Raw genomic sequence first — 14,906 nt, forward strand, 5'->3', positions numbered from 1 at the left:
GCATTTCTAACGAGTTCCTAGGTAATGCTGATGCTGTTGGTTCTGTGACCATGCTTCAAGAAACACTGCTCTGAGGGTTCACAAAACTTGATACTCTACTGTTCCACTATGCTATTTTAGGTAAAAAGGAATTCTCTCTCCCCCCCTTTCTGTGACTTACCAGGTATTTTCTGTGTTGCTTTGACATTAAGGCTTCCACTGAGGGTTGACAAAGATGCTAACAGGCATGGTTTACTAGGATGGGGGACAGTTTCCATGGAGACCACAATCTGAGTAGTATGGACAGAAACTTTCTGAAAGCAAGAAACAGTTCTCCACATGTTTTCTTGAAATGGAATCTTCTGTGTTCCATCACCATGAACTTTAGATTTTGAAAATTTTCCACGGTAACATTTTGAGGTTGGAAACTCATCCTTATTCAGTGAGGTGTCTGATGGCGCTGATGTCTCTTTGCTGTGTGTACTTCTTATCTTCTTTAATAAATTGTTTATCTGATCCAACTTGGTAAAACTCAGGTTTGCTTTCAAAGGCTTTGATATGTCCAAGTTGATGTCTGCTATAGAATTGAAAAAGAGAAGAAAATTACTGAAGCTCTGCCATTGAATAGAAACCCTTGCTTCCCTGTTTAAGTCTCCCCACACTTGTACGATGGACTCAGTAGGATGCCAGGTGTTGGAATTCTTTTACTCGTCATCTAACTGTTCTTCCCATGTAGTTACTTGAAGGACCATTTTCCCTGGACTACTCGCGTGCCTTCCATTGTGTCTCAATCCATGTGACTGTTCCTGATAGGGTGAAGGCCACGCATGGACATCTATTTCCGCCCTCCCACTCTGAGCCAAAATTAAGCAGCTATTTTAGTTTGTTACTGGAACTGAAATTCTTTCTTCCAAGGTAAAAGGACTTCCCCTAGGATCTAGCACAAAGTTTGACACAAATACAGTGTCAATAAATATCTGTCCAACTGACTAGCTGAAGTAGCCTTCTCTGCCCTATTCCCTGATCAAGTGTATGTAGAAAAGCTTTGCTTCCCCTTTGTGCCCTGCTGAGAGTCAGGAGGGTCCCTTACATCGTTCCCTACATTCCGCATTCTAAAACATTTAAACACCCCATCCAATGTAACGTGTACACGGAGATCTCTTCAAATCCACAGTCCATTTTATACGCACCAGACACCAGGTGTTATCCTTATTTGCTACTCAGCACCTGACATAGAGACTGACAAGCTTTTTTTTTTTTTTTTAATGGACCACCTTTACTTTTCTGTTTTTGCCTTCTTATTTCTGTTTTCATGATCAGTAAGACCTAAGACTGTAATTGTTGTGAAGGCAGGGCATGTCATATGTCTTTATACCCAGTGCCTGGCACGCTGTGTCTCGCCTATGTTTGAGCGTACTGAACCTCACAGGTGTTCTTTTCACTGAAGACCGAGTAGATATAAGACACAATCCCATATGAAGCTAACGGCAAGATTATTAAGCAGATAAAGTTAGTTTCTATATCATTCTTCATAAGGAGGACCTCTTTTCACCTTCCTCAGGTGTTAGCGCCTTACAGTTTTCTCCTGGCCATCCATGTTCCCTGAGGTAATTCTTTTAAAGTGTGTCTTCTCATGTGATTCTTTAATTGGGCCCAGCAAAACTCGGAGAGTCCTGCTTCTGGCTAGGTGTCCACCAGAAAGGATCAGACATCTGAGTCACCCTTTGCAATACCAAAATGCTCCCTGTTCCCCATATTTTCTTAAACAGAAAAAACATAGTAACTTAAAGGAATTGGTTTTTTTTTTAAACCTCCTATCGATAGGTTAACTCACCCACCATTGAATTTACCTATTTAAAGTGTACAGTTCAATGATTTTTAGCAAACTCACAAGATTGTGCAATTTCTGCCTCTATCTACTTCCAGAACATTATCATCACCACAACAAAAATAATCCCAAACCACTTAGCAGTCCCTCCCCACACATTCCCTACCTCTAGCCTCAGGAAATCACTAATCTAATTTCTGTCTCTATAGATTTGCCTATCCTGGACATTTTGTATAAACAGAATTACATAATATCATAATATCTTGCCTTGTGGGTCTGGTTCCTTTTAGTTAGTGTAGTAAAAGTTCTTAAGGTTCATTCCCATTGAAACACATATCGTTAGTACTTTCTTCCTTTTTGTGGCTGAATAATACACCCAAATATGGATACACCACATTTTGTTCATCCACTAACAGTTAATGGGCATTTGAGTCGTATCCACTCTTTGGCTATTATAAATAATGCCATTATGAACATTTATGTGTAAATTTTTATGTGATCATGTTTTTTTTTTTTTAAGATTTTATTTATTTATTTGACAGACAGAGGCCACAAGTAGGCAGAGAGGCAGGCAGAGAGAGAGGGGGAAGCAGGCTCCCCGCTGAGCAGAGAGCCCGATGAAGGGCTCGATCCCAGGACCCTGGGATCATGACCTGAGCCAAAGGCAGAGGCTTTAACCCACTAAGCCACCCAGGCGCTCCTATGTGATCATGTTTTTAATTCTCTTGGTATCTACCTAGGAGTGGGATTGCTGGGTCATATTTGATTACAGTCATCTTAGTGGGTATGAAGTAGTAGCCCATGGTGATTTTGATTTCTCTCTCTCTTTTTTTTTAAAGATATTATTTATTTGACAAAGAGAGAGACATCACAAGTAGGCAGAGAGGCAGGCAGAGAGAAAGGGGGAAGCAGGCTCCCTGCTGAGCAGAGAGCTCGACCTGGGGCTCGATCCCAGGACCCTGAGACCATGACCTGAGCTGAAGGCAGAGGATTAACCCACTGAGCCACCCAGGTGCCCCGTGATTTTGATTTCTATTTCCCTAATGATGAATGATGTTGAGTGCTTTTTTATTTGGTTATTGGCCATATGTATATATTCTTGGAAAAATGTTTATTCACATCCTTTGCTCATTTTAAAATGAGTTATTGAATTATAGGAGTTATTACTGAATTGTAGGAGTTCTTTATATTCTGGATACAGGTTCCTACCAAATATAGGATTCACAAACATTTCCTCCCATTCTGTGAATGGTCTTTTCAGGTTTTTGAAGGTATTATCTGTAGCACAAAAGACTTTAATTTTTGTGAAGTCCAATTTATTTATTATTTTGCTTGTGCTTTTAGGGTCATATTAAGAAACCATTGCTAACCCAAGGTCACAAAGACTGACACTTAGTTTTCTTTTCTAAGTTTTATAGTTTTTACCTCTTACATTTAGGTCTATGATTTATTTTTCAAGAGATTTTATTTATTTTTGCAAGAGAGGGAGTGAGAGAGAGAGGGAGAGTGTGTGTGTGCAAGCACAAGTTGGGGGAAGGAGCAGATGGAGAAGCAGACTCTCTGCTGAGCAGGCAGCCAGAGGTGGGCAGGACTGAGCTGAAGGCAGATGCTTAACTGACTGAGCCACCCAGGTGCCCCAGGTCTATGATTTTGTTGCACTAACTCCTGAGTACTGTGTGAGTGTAAGTACTGTGTGAGGAAGGGGCCTGACTTTATTCTTCTTCAGGGAAGTATCTGGTTATACCAGCCCCACACATTGAAAGGCATTATTTTTGATTTGTAGATTTTGGAGTACTGAAAGAAGCTGGTGGGCAAAATACTTTAGGAGGACTGGATGGTCCTCCTAAAGGACCCATACATTTATTTGTTCTGCCTCTCTACCCTTTCATGTGGGTTTCCAAATTCTGTGGCCTCACAGTAAATAATACCACCTTTACAACAATGCAAAAAAGAAGACAATCTTAAGAGACGAAAGGAACAAGAGGAAACCGAAACAAAAGCTACAGCAGATAGGAGACTCAAATGTGGTGGCCAGAGCGACCTGCTTTGGTCTGGATTTGTAACACGCAGACTTAAATTAAGAGTCTGAAGTGTTCCTTCTGTAGTCATAGAACCAATTTAGTGATCCATTCAGGAAGTTGCCCAAATGGCCACCTAAGCCAACTGCTGAACCAAAGGGATCCACTTCCCCTAACTGAAGACTGTTAAAGCACCAGTGGAAGGGTATGTATATACACCTGCCATATCTTCAGAGAGTCGCTTGACTACTACCTTGACAAGGATCCTATCTCAGGTATCACTGTGGTCCCAGTGACACAGGAAAAAAACATTTAAACCTCTGTTTTTTTGCCTATCTCACCCTTTGAGACTTAGTCCTTGAATCAGTTCCTTCAGAAGTCTTTCTTGACCCTACAGCCAAGGAAGATGCTGCCCATCCTCTGCTTCCAGAATACCCGGTGCACAGTGGCTCGACAGCCACCTAGTTATTATAATTTTTAGAGTTAACTTCTTATGTATCTGTCCCAGGCCAGTGAACTGTGAGCTCCTGGACAGTATGGGCTCTCCTACATCTTAGTATTCTGAGTGCCTAAGCTCCTGTCTGGTCCACAGTGAGTACTAAACTAAGTGGGTATTTAATGATGTGATGAAGGAAAAAAATGAATGAATTTTTCCTTCCTATTGAACTCTCCTAGGCTCATCAAATCATTTTATCTAAAACATTCCATTTATTCCTCTTGGGCATGCGCTATTCCCTGTCTCAGTTAATGGCTCTATAATCTACCAGGTGACTCAAATCAGAAATCTGATTTTTTTAAACCCATTTCATATTCTTTTCCTGGTCCAAATCGATTCAAAGATTAAGTTCTGTCAATTTTACTTCCAAAATATCGCTTGAATCCAATCTCCTCTCCAGCATTCCAGCCAGTCCCCATTTTTTCCCTCCATGGCTTTGATATTGTTCAGCTATTATAAAACCTCCTGAATGATTTCTCTGTCTAGACCAATTCCTGCTAATACAGTCTCCAGAGTAATTTCCAAATGATTTGCTTCAAATGCAATCCTGATTGGCTCACCCCTATTTAAAACTCTCTATTGGCTCTTCTTTACCTATGGTATAAAAGACGAAGCTCCTTTTAGAATGGAAAAAAAAGGCCCTGCCTTTCTTTATCTGCCATCATTGCCCGCCTCATACAATAAGGTTCCAGAAATATCCAAGTTTATAGAGCCCGCTCCTCCCAGTTCCTGCTATGTCATACCACTAGGCCTTTGCTCATGTTTCTCCTTTTCTACTGGACCCTTTTTACACCTAATACTGAATGTTCAGGGTACTGCTCAGCAGTTTCTGCAGAAGTTGGTCCAAAAACCTGGCCTTGCACAAGTATCTTTTTGTGAGATTATATCTGCTGCCAATCAACAAGTTCTGTGAGTGCCTATTTTTCATCATTAATATGCAGCACTGGGTCTCCAACTCAGCACAAGTACATATCTGGTCACTTCATGCAAGAGCACCCTAGAACATTCTAATCTGGTTCTGTCATAGGCAGAATTCTAAAGATGATTCCCCTGCCCAAGACCTCTCCCTTAGTGATCAAATCACACACTACTTTAGGTACTGCTGTGCTATGAAGGGATTTTACAGTTGTGATAAAAAGCCTACGCCAGTTGAATTTCAGACAGAAATGATTTGGTAGGCCTAAATATATAAAACCTTTAAAAGGCATATGAAAGGGAAGTCAGAGACATCTGAAGCCTGAAAAGGGCTCTATTATATACCATTGCTACTTTGAGGATGAGGGGGGTCATGTGAGAAGGAATGAGTGGCTCTTAAACTGAAAGGTAGCCAACAAGGAGTTAGGGACCTCGATCCTACAACTACAAGGAACTGGATTATGCAAACAACTAGACCGAGTTTCTTCTCTGGAGCCTCCAGATTAGAGCCCAGCTCAACTGACACCCTGATTTTTGCTTGGTGAGATTCCAAGCAGAGAATCCATCTGCACTGGCCTGGATTTCTGACCTAGAGGACTGCGAGATAATAATTTTGTGTTGCTGCAAGCCACTACATTTGTGCTTAATCTGTTACTCATCAGTAGAAAAATGAACACAAATCCCGAAACATATTTACTCACATGACATTCTGAGTTCCTAATGTGAGTATAAATGAAGTTTCAAGGCTTAGGAATATTTCAGCTTTTTTTTTTTTTTTTTTGGGGAACCTTTTCTTCCAAAGCAAAAACATCTAATATACCTTGCACTTTGCTAGTTGCCAGTTCCCTTTTTTAAAAAAAGAAATTATTTAAGGATTCCAGGGGTGCCTTGGTAGCTCAGTCAGTTAAGCATCGACTCTTGATTTCTTCTCAGGTCATGATCTCCGGGTCGTGAGATGGGAGCTCTACATTGGCCTCTGGGCTGGGCAGGGAACCTCTTAGGATTCTGTCTCTCCCTCTCTCCCCTTCCCTGGCTCATGCATAATCTCTCTTAAAAATAAAATTATTTAAGGATTCCAGGGAAGATAGAATCCTATCCCTCCCACTCTATGTAGATCCAAAAGTGGAGAGAATGCAATTATAAAACCTAAAAACAAAAATAGCTATTGGAGGACACTGAAAAGTAAAGGTAACAGAAGACTGTAGAAGATGATTAGAGTGCAAAATACTACCAAAATGGAGGTGAGTTTGTCATTTTTCCCTCTGTATCCCACAGCCTGTGCTAAACGCAGTTCAAAATCTAAAAGTTCAGAACCTAAAAGCTGGCGAGAAGTAAGGACAGAATACTAGGAGAAACTCTATTTCTGGCTTCAGGAAATGGGAAGATAATTCCTAGTGCTCACAACAGGGACTATGAAAATCCTTCTTTTCCTTCTTTTCTTCATTTTCTTGTGCCACAGAAAATAGAAGAGGAAAGAATATTACTCAACCCATTTTATGAAATCATCATTATTGATACTAAGATCAGATAAAGACAGTAAAACTACAGACCTTAAGAACAGAGACATAAAAGTCCTCAAAGAAAGCTAGAAATCAAACCGGTAACATGTAATACCAATAATATACCACAATTGTAAATACCCATTATGAGGTTGGCTCAGTATTAGAAAATCAAAGTAATGATGTTAACAGTTTAAAAAACAAAAAGATCATACTAATTGATGCAGAAAAAGTTTGAAAAATTCAGTATCCATTTATGGTAAGAACTCTTAATAAAGTACCAATAGAGGGGAGCTTCCTTAATCTGATAAAGTTCATAGATGAAAACCTACAGCTAACATCATACTTAATCATGAAGGATCAAATGCTTGTTCCCTAAGATCAGAAACAAGGCAAGTATATGCATTCTTACTACTCATACTCTATGTAATGCTAAATAATATTAAACATCCTACCCCGTGCAATAAGGCAAGAAAGAGAAATAAAAGGCATAAAGACTGGGAGGAAAAAATGTCTATTCACAGATGATATGATTGCTCATGTAGAAAACTCCATGGAGTTTTTCAAGAAAACTCCTTGAATTTATAAATAAAATTTGGCAAGATTTTAGAATACAAGATCACCACACAAAAACTAATTCCATTCCTACAAACCACCGTGTGCAGATGGAATAAATTTTTTTAAAAATTACACTTATAATAGCTCTAAATAAAATAAATACTTAGGTATAATTCTAATAAAATACATACAGGTATGTATGCTGAACATTAAAAAATGCTAATGAAATATCAAAAAAGATTTAAGTAAATGGAGACACATAATCTACATATATTCATAGACCAGAAGACTCAACACAGTAAAGATGTCAATTTTCTCCCGACTGATCAATAAATTTGGAAAAATTCCAATCAAAATCCCAGCAGTATTTATTCAGATATAGAAAAGCTGATTATAAAATTTTTACAGGACAGCAAACTAGAATACCCAAAACACCTTTGAAAAAGAAGAAGAACACTGGAGGACTTAAAAGATTTTAAAACTTAGCATGAAGCTCACCACGATCAAGACAGTATAGTCTTGAATAAAGGATACACACATATGTCAGTGGAACAAAACAGAGCATACAAAAATATAGTCCAAACAAAAACTGTCAAATGATTTTTGGAAAAGGTGCAAAGGCAGTTCAATGAAGAAAGGATAGATTTACTAACAAATGGTGTTGGCCACCCATAGGAAAAAAAAAAAAAAGACAAAAAACAAAGTGCCTGAACCCAACCTTATACCTTATATAAAATTAACTCAGAATGGATCAAAGATCATGGATCTAAACGCAAAATGTAAAATTTCAACACTTTACATAAAAACAAAGGAGAAAATCTTTGAGTCCTGGGATTAGGCAGGGTTCTTCTATACAGTACCAAAAAACCAAGATTCAAAAAGATACAAAAAACGTGTATCCAAAATAAAGATCTTCAAAATTCAGTAATAAGGGACAAATAGCCTAATTTTACAATGGGCAAAAGACCTGAATAGACACTTCACTGAAGAGGATATATTCATGACAGATAAGCACATTACAAAGATGCCCAACATCATTAGTCATCAGAAAAGTAAAATTAAAATGACAATGGGCTATCTATTAGAATGACAAAAATAAAAAATACTGACATAAAGTACAGTAGAGAGGCTGGAGCTAGTGGGATTCTCATGCACTTCTGGTGGTTACACCAAATGATACATCCACTCCAGAAAACATTTTAGCAGTTTCATATATGATCTATATAACCCACCAATCCCACACCTCGGCATTTATCATAAAGGAATGAAAACTTACGTGCACACAATTTACACACAAATGTTTGATGTAGCTCTATTTGTAAACACTAAAATTGGAAATAATTTCGATGCCCTTCAATGGATGAATTGTGAAACTGTGGTACATCCACATAATGGAATACTACTCGGCAATAAAAAGGCATATACTACTGATACATGTAACACCTTGGGTAAATCTCAGAGGCAGTATGTAAGCAAAAGAAGCAAGTCTGAAAAGGTTATATGCTATGGGATTCCATTTGTATGACATTCCTTAAAAGGGAAAATAAGCAAACAAAACCCCTTAAAGTGATGGAGAGCAGTTATCACAGATTAGGGCTTGGGGGGGTATAATTATGAAGAAATATGGTGAGAGGTTTTTTTTTTTTGGATGATAGAACCAGTCAATATCTTGATTGTGGTAGCAGTCATGTATATCTACATATGTATTAAAATTCATAGAACCATACACCAAAAAAGGATTTCATTGTATATTAATTAAAAAAAATTAAAAATCAATGTTATTTCAATGACTTTGTCATATGCATGATAGAATAATTTTTTTTTTCATTTCATTTCATTAATTTTTAGTCTCACGTGTTCCTCAAAAGGCCAAACAGCTTGAATATGTCCATGGCTCCTATACGTACGGGAAGCCCGCTTTAGGCCTATGTGTTAAACAAATGCGTACTAGGTTAGTTTTTGAGGTTTGCTTTCCACTCTCCATGGCCCCTCCAACAAGGGAGTAGAACATTGTTGGTGGCCCTTCTGTAGAAGGTGAAAAAAATGGAATGCTATTCCTATGTATTAGGGAAGGCACAGGACACTTCTTGATCTTACTAACACTGAATGAGGCATATTAAAATTAGGGGCTTTAAAGCTAGACTAGAATCAGTTAAGCTGGTAAAACTCAAAAGCATAGGTCAGTGGTGCTATCTAAAATAGGTTAATTCACAACTGAGAATATATTCTTTCATAGGACCTAGCTTGTATTATAAAATACATTTTATTGTATTTTATTTTTTATTTATTTATTTGATAGGCAGAGAGGCAGGCAGAGAGAGAGAGGAAGGGAAGAGGCTCCCTGCTGAGCAGAGAGCCTGATGCAGGGCTCGATCCCAGGACCCTGGGATCATGACCTGAGCTGAAGGCAGAGGCTTTAACCCACTGAGCCACCCAGGCACCCCTAAAATACATTTTAAAAGAAGGCTTCTTTTTGTCAATAGAGTTCAAATGCTGGTAATTCAGAGAAAGAAATGTGTACTAAAATCTAATTATATTGCTGAATTTCAACTATGAATCTATTTGAGTCACATTATTGACCTTATTTTTATCAAATATAACTACTTTGACTGGTCTGAAATCAGTAAGATCCACTTTCCCAAGCGACAGTAAGGACAGCCCACAATACATACTGCATTCAACTCTAACAGCGTCAAACAGAGATGACAAGTATATAATTAATACAGTTGCCCGTCTTGTCCTATCTTTAAAAGTCATGAATCTCTATTAGGTCACTAATGTATACATAACAATTCATCAGGACTCAATAATTTTTAGGAAAAAGATATTCTTGGATTTTCCTTTCTCATATAGTTTGTCCCACGAGTGTCAGTGTGACTTTAAGATTTAAGAACTTCAGAAGTGTAAATGCCATAGATTTTTAAAATATTTTGAAAGCTTAGTTACTTAAATTTCTTTCATATTTCTTTTATTTAATGAATTTGAAATGTGAATTTTTAATGTTAATTTTTTGTGGTGCTGGTTTCTAGACAACCCTCTCTCAAACCAGTGGATTGGTCAAGGAGGGCTTCTTTGGACACTTCGTTCGCTTGACTTATCCTTCCTGGGGGGGGGGTCATGTCAAAACTGATGTATACATCAAAACTTCATTTTTTGGGTAATCTTCAACCTAGGAGTACAATCTCACAGTCACTGAACAGCAGCTGGTGAAAGTTTTCATAAAGTTCAAAACTCTAAAGAACTATATATACATAGCACAAGACCACTATTGTTAACTTTTTATAAGAAACAAATAGAGATCTAGAACATTTAAGTAATTCACCTTAAAAAAATTTTTTTTTGTATGTTTGTTTGCATATGGTGCAACATCTCAGCAGGGTGCCCCCCAAGCAGCACATGCAGTCCCTCATCCCTGCCCCTCTAGAGCTGCGTCCAGGTGTAAACAGAGAGACTGGGCAGTCCCATTTGGACAAGTTGGTGAGTGCTATAAAGCCAAGAGCCCTAAAGCAGAGCAAAAATGAGGTTACTCTGTAATACCAGGTATTCCTTTCCAAAAGTACTAGCTGCACCAAGAGACAGGAAGCATGTACCAGAATGAAAAGCACCACAAATGAAATCGTGCCTGTTAAGGTTTGGGTAAAGTCCATCAACATGTATGAATCCTTCAATTAAAATCATGAAGTTACTGTCATATCTGAAAGTGTTACAAATTTGTACTGTTACATTTATTACCCACCCAGTGCCTTTAAAAATTTCACATCCTTGAACTAGCAATCACTTTTTTGGGTAGAAAAATTAGTGCCTTTATTATAAATATTTTCAGTTTCATCATGACAGGAAGATGATTTTTACAAATGGGAAAAATTATGCAACAAAAGAGTCTGGCATTTTTAAACAAAAAAATGAGCAATGTAATTTGTATTTTCTAGTTTTTATACTTGAAAAGTGATGAAAAACATTAACTTCATTATTAAGATGAAAACAGTAATAAAAATGGACTAGAAAAGTTTTCTTCAACAGAGACACAGTGGGAGCTATATAATGTTTTACAGGAACTGGAATTATACCTGGATAAAGAACCAGCCATTAAATTGTCAATGTGGATTTTATTCCAGTTATTATCAGATTGTTTTAAAAGGTTTAGATTTTTTTCATAATCCTCATCAAATTTTAATAAATGGATTACTTTCAAAGTTCAGGTTTTAAGAATATGCAGTAATAGACAATCTGCCAGCTGAGTCATCTGTGCCTTTGCCAGATATAATTTCTCATCATCCCCAGAACACAGTCTATATCTCTAAGTTACCAAGCAAATGCATGCCTGTCAATTATCAGATTCTAATCACCCCTCAAAACTTTCTGAACAGCTACCAGGAAACGGAATGATGAGATGACTATTGAGTTAAAAGGAGATTAGACAAATACAAATAAATTACACTTATTTTACGCTCCCATCACCCTAGGAGATGACTTAATAGTGAAAGGAAAAGAATCATATTGTAGTAATGAAATCAGAGAGCGAATTCAAGCCCCAGAGGTGATTCCCCTAAGTTTATGTTAATACACACCTTGTGGGGGACCAAACATCAACTGGAAAAGTTTCCTGAAAACTGTTCCAGCTATTTTCTTATTTAAAATGTTCCAACTTTACTTGACCCATTAGTCATCATATTACTTACATTTATGATGTATTTTGAAATCTATTACCAAAAACCCAATGGATTCAATATGGCTTGTTATACCCAAATCATAACATTTATGAAAGAAAACTTCTTTGTTAAGTGTTTCTTCCTTTGGAATTTTATTTGTAAGAGAAACTTTTTAAGACCAGTAAGGCTTGCTCAGTAAACAGTACATATGTGGTGGTGGCTATGTACAGGCATAGGAATGATGGTGCTTCCTACACCTTACCCCCATTTTAGAGAGGTAAATGCAAAACAGAACAAATCTGTAATCAACCTTGACTTTATGAATTATAGTATCTCTAATAAAAACATATTTTTTGTTATTAGGTCATAGAACATTTTTCTCTTATTTAGTAATTCAAATTCAGATTTTTACGACAGTGTCCAAGTAAACATACTCCTGATGATAATGGACAGTGGAGACTGAGTATTCACAGGTGTGAGAACTAGAAAACCTGGAAAGTTGCCAATGATAATGAGATCAATGTATTTTTATTGAAGGTGTGAAGTGTAAAGACCTCAGTAGTGGCACATGTGAGTAGTCCAGTTAACAATGGGAGACCAGAGCAACTGGGAATAAACTGTCCCACGTGCTGTTGAGGAAGCTCAGAGACATGGCCTGACACATGTTCTTGCCCAGGTCAGCTGGGGCAGTTCACAGTGTTGACACGAGGGATGTGGGCATCATCACCACCAGCATTATTCTTGTACACATATTCTTATAATCAGGCATTAACTTTTTTGACTACATTTTATCCCCCCTCCCCAATCACAACATAAATGCTCTGATTCTAGGGTAAATGTACTGGTTTTCTAAAATGAGTATGTTAAATTTAACTTCTCTAAATGAACTTTTCTCTTTAAACAGTCATCAAAAAGGGCTTGCCTTTTTGGGATGGGACGCCTGGGTGGCTCAGTTGGTTAAGCCGCTGCCTTCGGCTCAGGTCATGATTCCAGGGTCCTGGGATCGAGTCCCTCATTGGGCTCTTTGCTCGGCAGGGAGCCTGCTTCTCTCTCCGCCTCTGCCTGCTACTCTGCCTGCTTGTGCGCTTGCATGCGCACGCACCCTCTCTCTCTCTGACAAATAAATAAACAAATAGAATCTTTTTTTTTTTTTAAAAAGGGCTAAGCATATTCTATTGCTCTAATAATTTTGGCTGCTCCTTTGATGTCTATGTCCTTTCTTTTTCTCTTTTGCTTTTCTCAGTGATGGCTTATACTCATCCTGGGTTGGACACAGCAGAGCTACTTTTTGGGAACAGCCAAATTCTGTTTCACGATAAGGGAACAAAGATCCCACAGTGAAGGAAGATTAAAAACATGAAGAATCTAATTTCTAGAGACTCACACTTCCAATGATGAGATAATTGGAGTAGCATTAAAAATAATGACTTAAGAATAATACCAATCAACAACTAATTGGCTACTAATGGAATACACCAGAAAAATAATTCATTTTCCCCAGCTTTATTAAGATACAAATGAAAAATGACATTTTAAGTTATTTAAAGTATACATTATGATGATCTGATACATGCATACATTGTAAAAAAGTTCTCTTCTGAAAATCAACTCATTCTAAAAAAAACTCATTTTAAATAAAGTAACAGAACTCAGTATTTATCCTACCTTCCTTAGATGAGCAATGGTATTAAGTAAACAAGTAGTAGATGAAGGAATGTTTCTTTTAAGTATCTTAGTTAGTTAATACATGGACAAGGAGTATTAGTATGAAAATATTACTATTTGTAATCTCCAATGAAATCAGGCATTTAGCATCAATGGCCTTTAACAATACAAAAAGAGACCTTCAAATATTATGTGCTTTCTGATGCAACAATCCAAACCCTTTTACAGAACAGTCTTACTAAAAAAAATAACAACAATAATAAGCAAACTTGAATAGGTTAAGCCAACTACCAATTTTTATGTAGCAAATACAGAAGCCAGGGGAATAGACAAAATCCAAACTGTGATGGGGTGCCTGGGTGGGTCAGTCAGTTTAAGGGTCTGATTCTTGATTTCGTCTCAGGTCATGATCTCAGGACTGTGAGGTAGAGCCCTGTGTGGGGCTCTGCACTCATTGGGGAGTCTACTTGGGATTCTTTCTCCCTCTCCCCCTCTCTCAGCTCGCTCTCTCTCTCTCAACTAAATAGCTAAATACAATCTGTGGTAAGCTCTATAAGATAAATGATCTTCTTCAATATATAAATTACAAGAGATGAAAAATGATAGAGGAGAAAACCTAACAATTAAAAGAAAATAGAAAGACCTATCAACCAATAGTCATGCGCAGAACATATGTGGCTTCTGCTTTAAAAAAAATCCCAAGAAATACACATGCACACAAACACCCACACATCCACATACATTTTTCCCTTTCCCCTCTCTGCACACATATGTATTAAATAACTGGAAATTTGAACACTGACTATATATTTGATAACACTGAAGAATGATTATCTTAATGTTTGATAATAGTATTGTGGTCACGTTTTTAAAAGTTCTTATTACAGAGATACATAATACTGAAATATTGTAAGTGATATGATGCATGGGATTCGCTTCAAAATAATACAGAAGGCGAGGAAGTGGTGTACTAAGAAACAATACTGCCCACAGCTGACAATTACTTACGTAGTATACTTTTGTATATATTTGAAAATTTCCATGATGTAAAAGTTAAAAAAGACACAGAGATGAGAATGCACATGGCATATGAAAAAGTCACATTGGAACATGATGTCAAGCTGTTCTGCCTCCAAACCATCACACCCTCTTGTCCCTCTTCAACTTCAATAGGTGATCTTGCTTCTAACTTCAGGGAGAAAGTTAAAGCCATTAGATTTCCATCAATTTCTTGCTATCAAACTAAAAAGCTACCTGCATATGCCCCTTTCCAATTCCCTTCCTTAACCTGTTATGCAA

At 37.5% G+C, this 14,906-nt stretch overlaps 1 protein-coding gene across 1 annotated transcript in view; it reads right to left on the reverse strand.

Annotated features, from left to right (window-relative positions):
* The window catches only part of VPS13B (vacuolar protein sorting 13 homolog B), a 714,200-nt gene that overhangs the window by 169,231 nt on the left and 530,063 nt on the right, over positions 1-14,906 (reverse strand). Inside the window, exon 31 of the mRNA XM_082719962.1 lies at positions 161-556. Within this exon, the coding sequence (XP_082576088.1) occupies positions 161-556 (396 nt within the window). The remainder of the gene's footprint in view (positions 1-160; positions 557-14,906) is intronic.

Source organism: Mustela nivalis (genome assembly GCF_964662115.1).
Source record: "Mustela nivalis genome assembly, chromosome: 2".
Classification (NCBI taxonomy): domain Eukaryota; kingdom Metazoa; phylum Chordata; class Mammalia; order Carnivora; family Mustelidae; genus Mustela; species Mustela nivalis.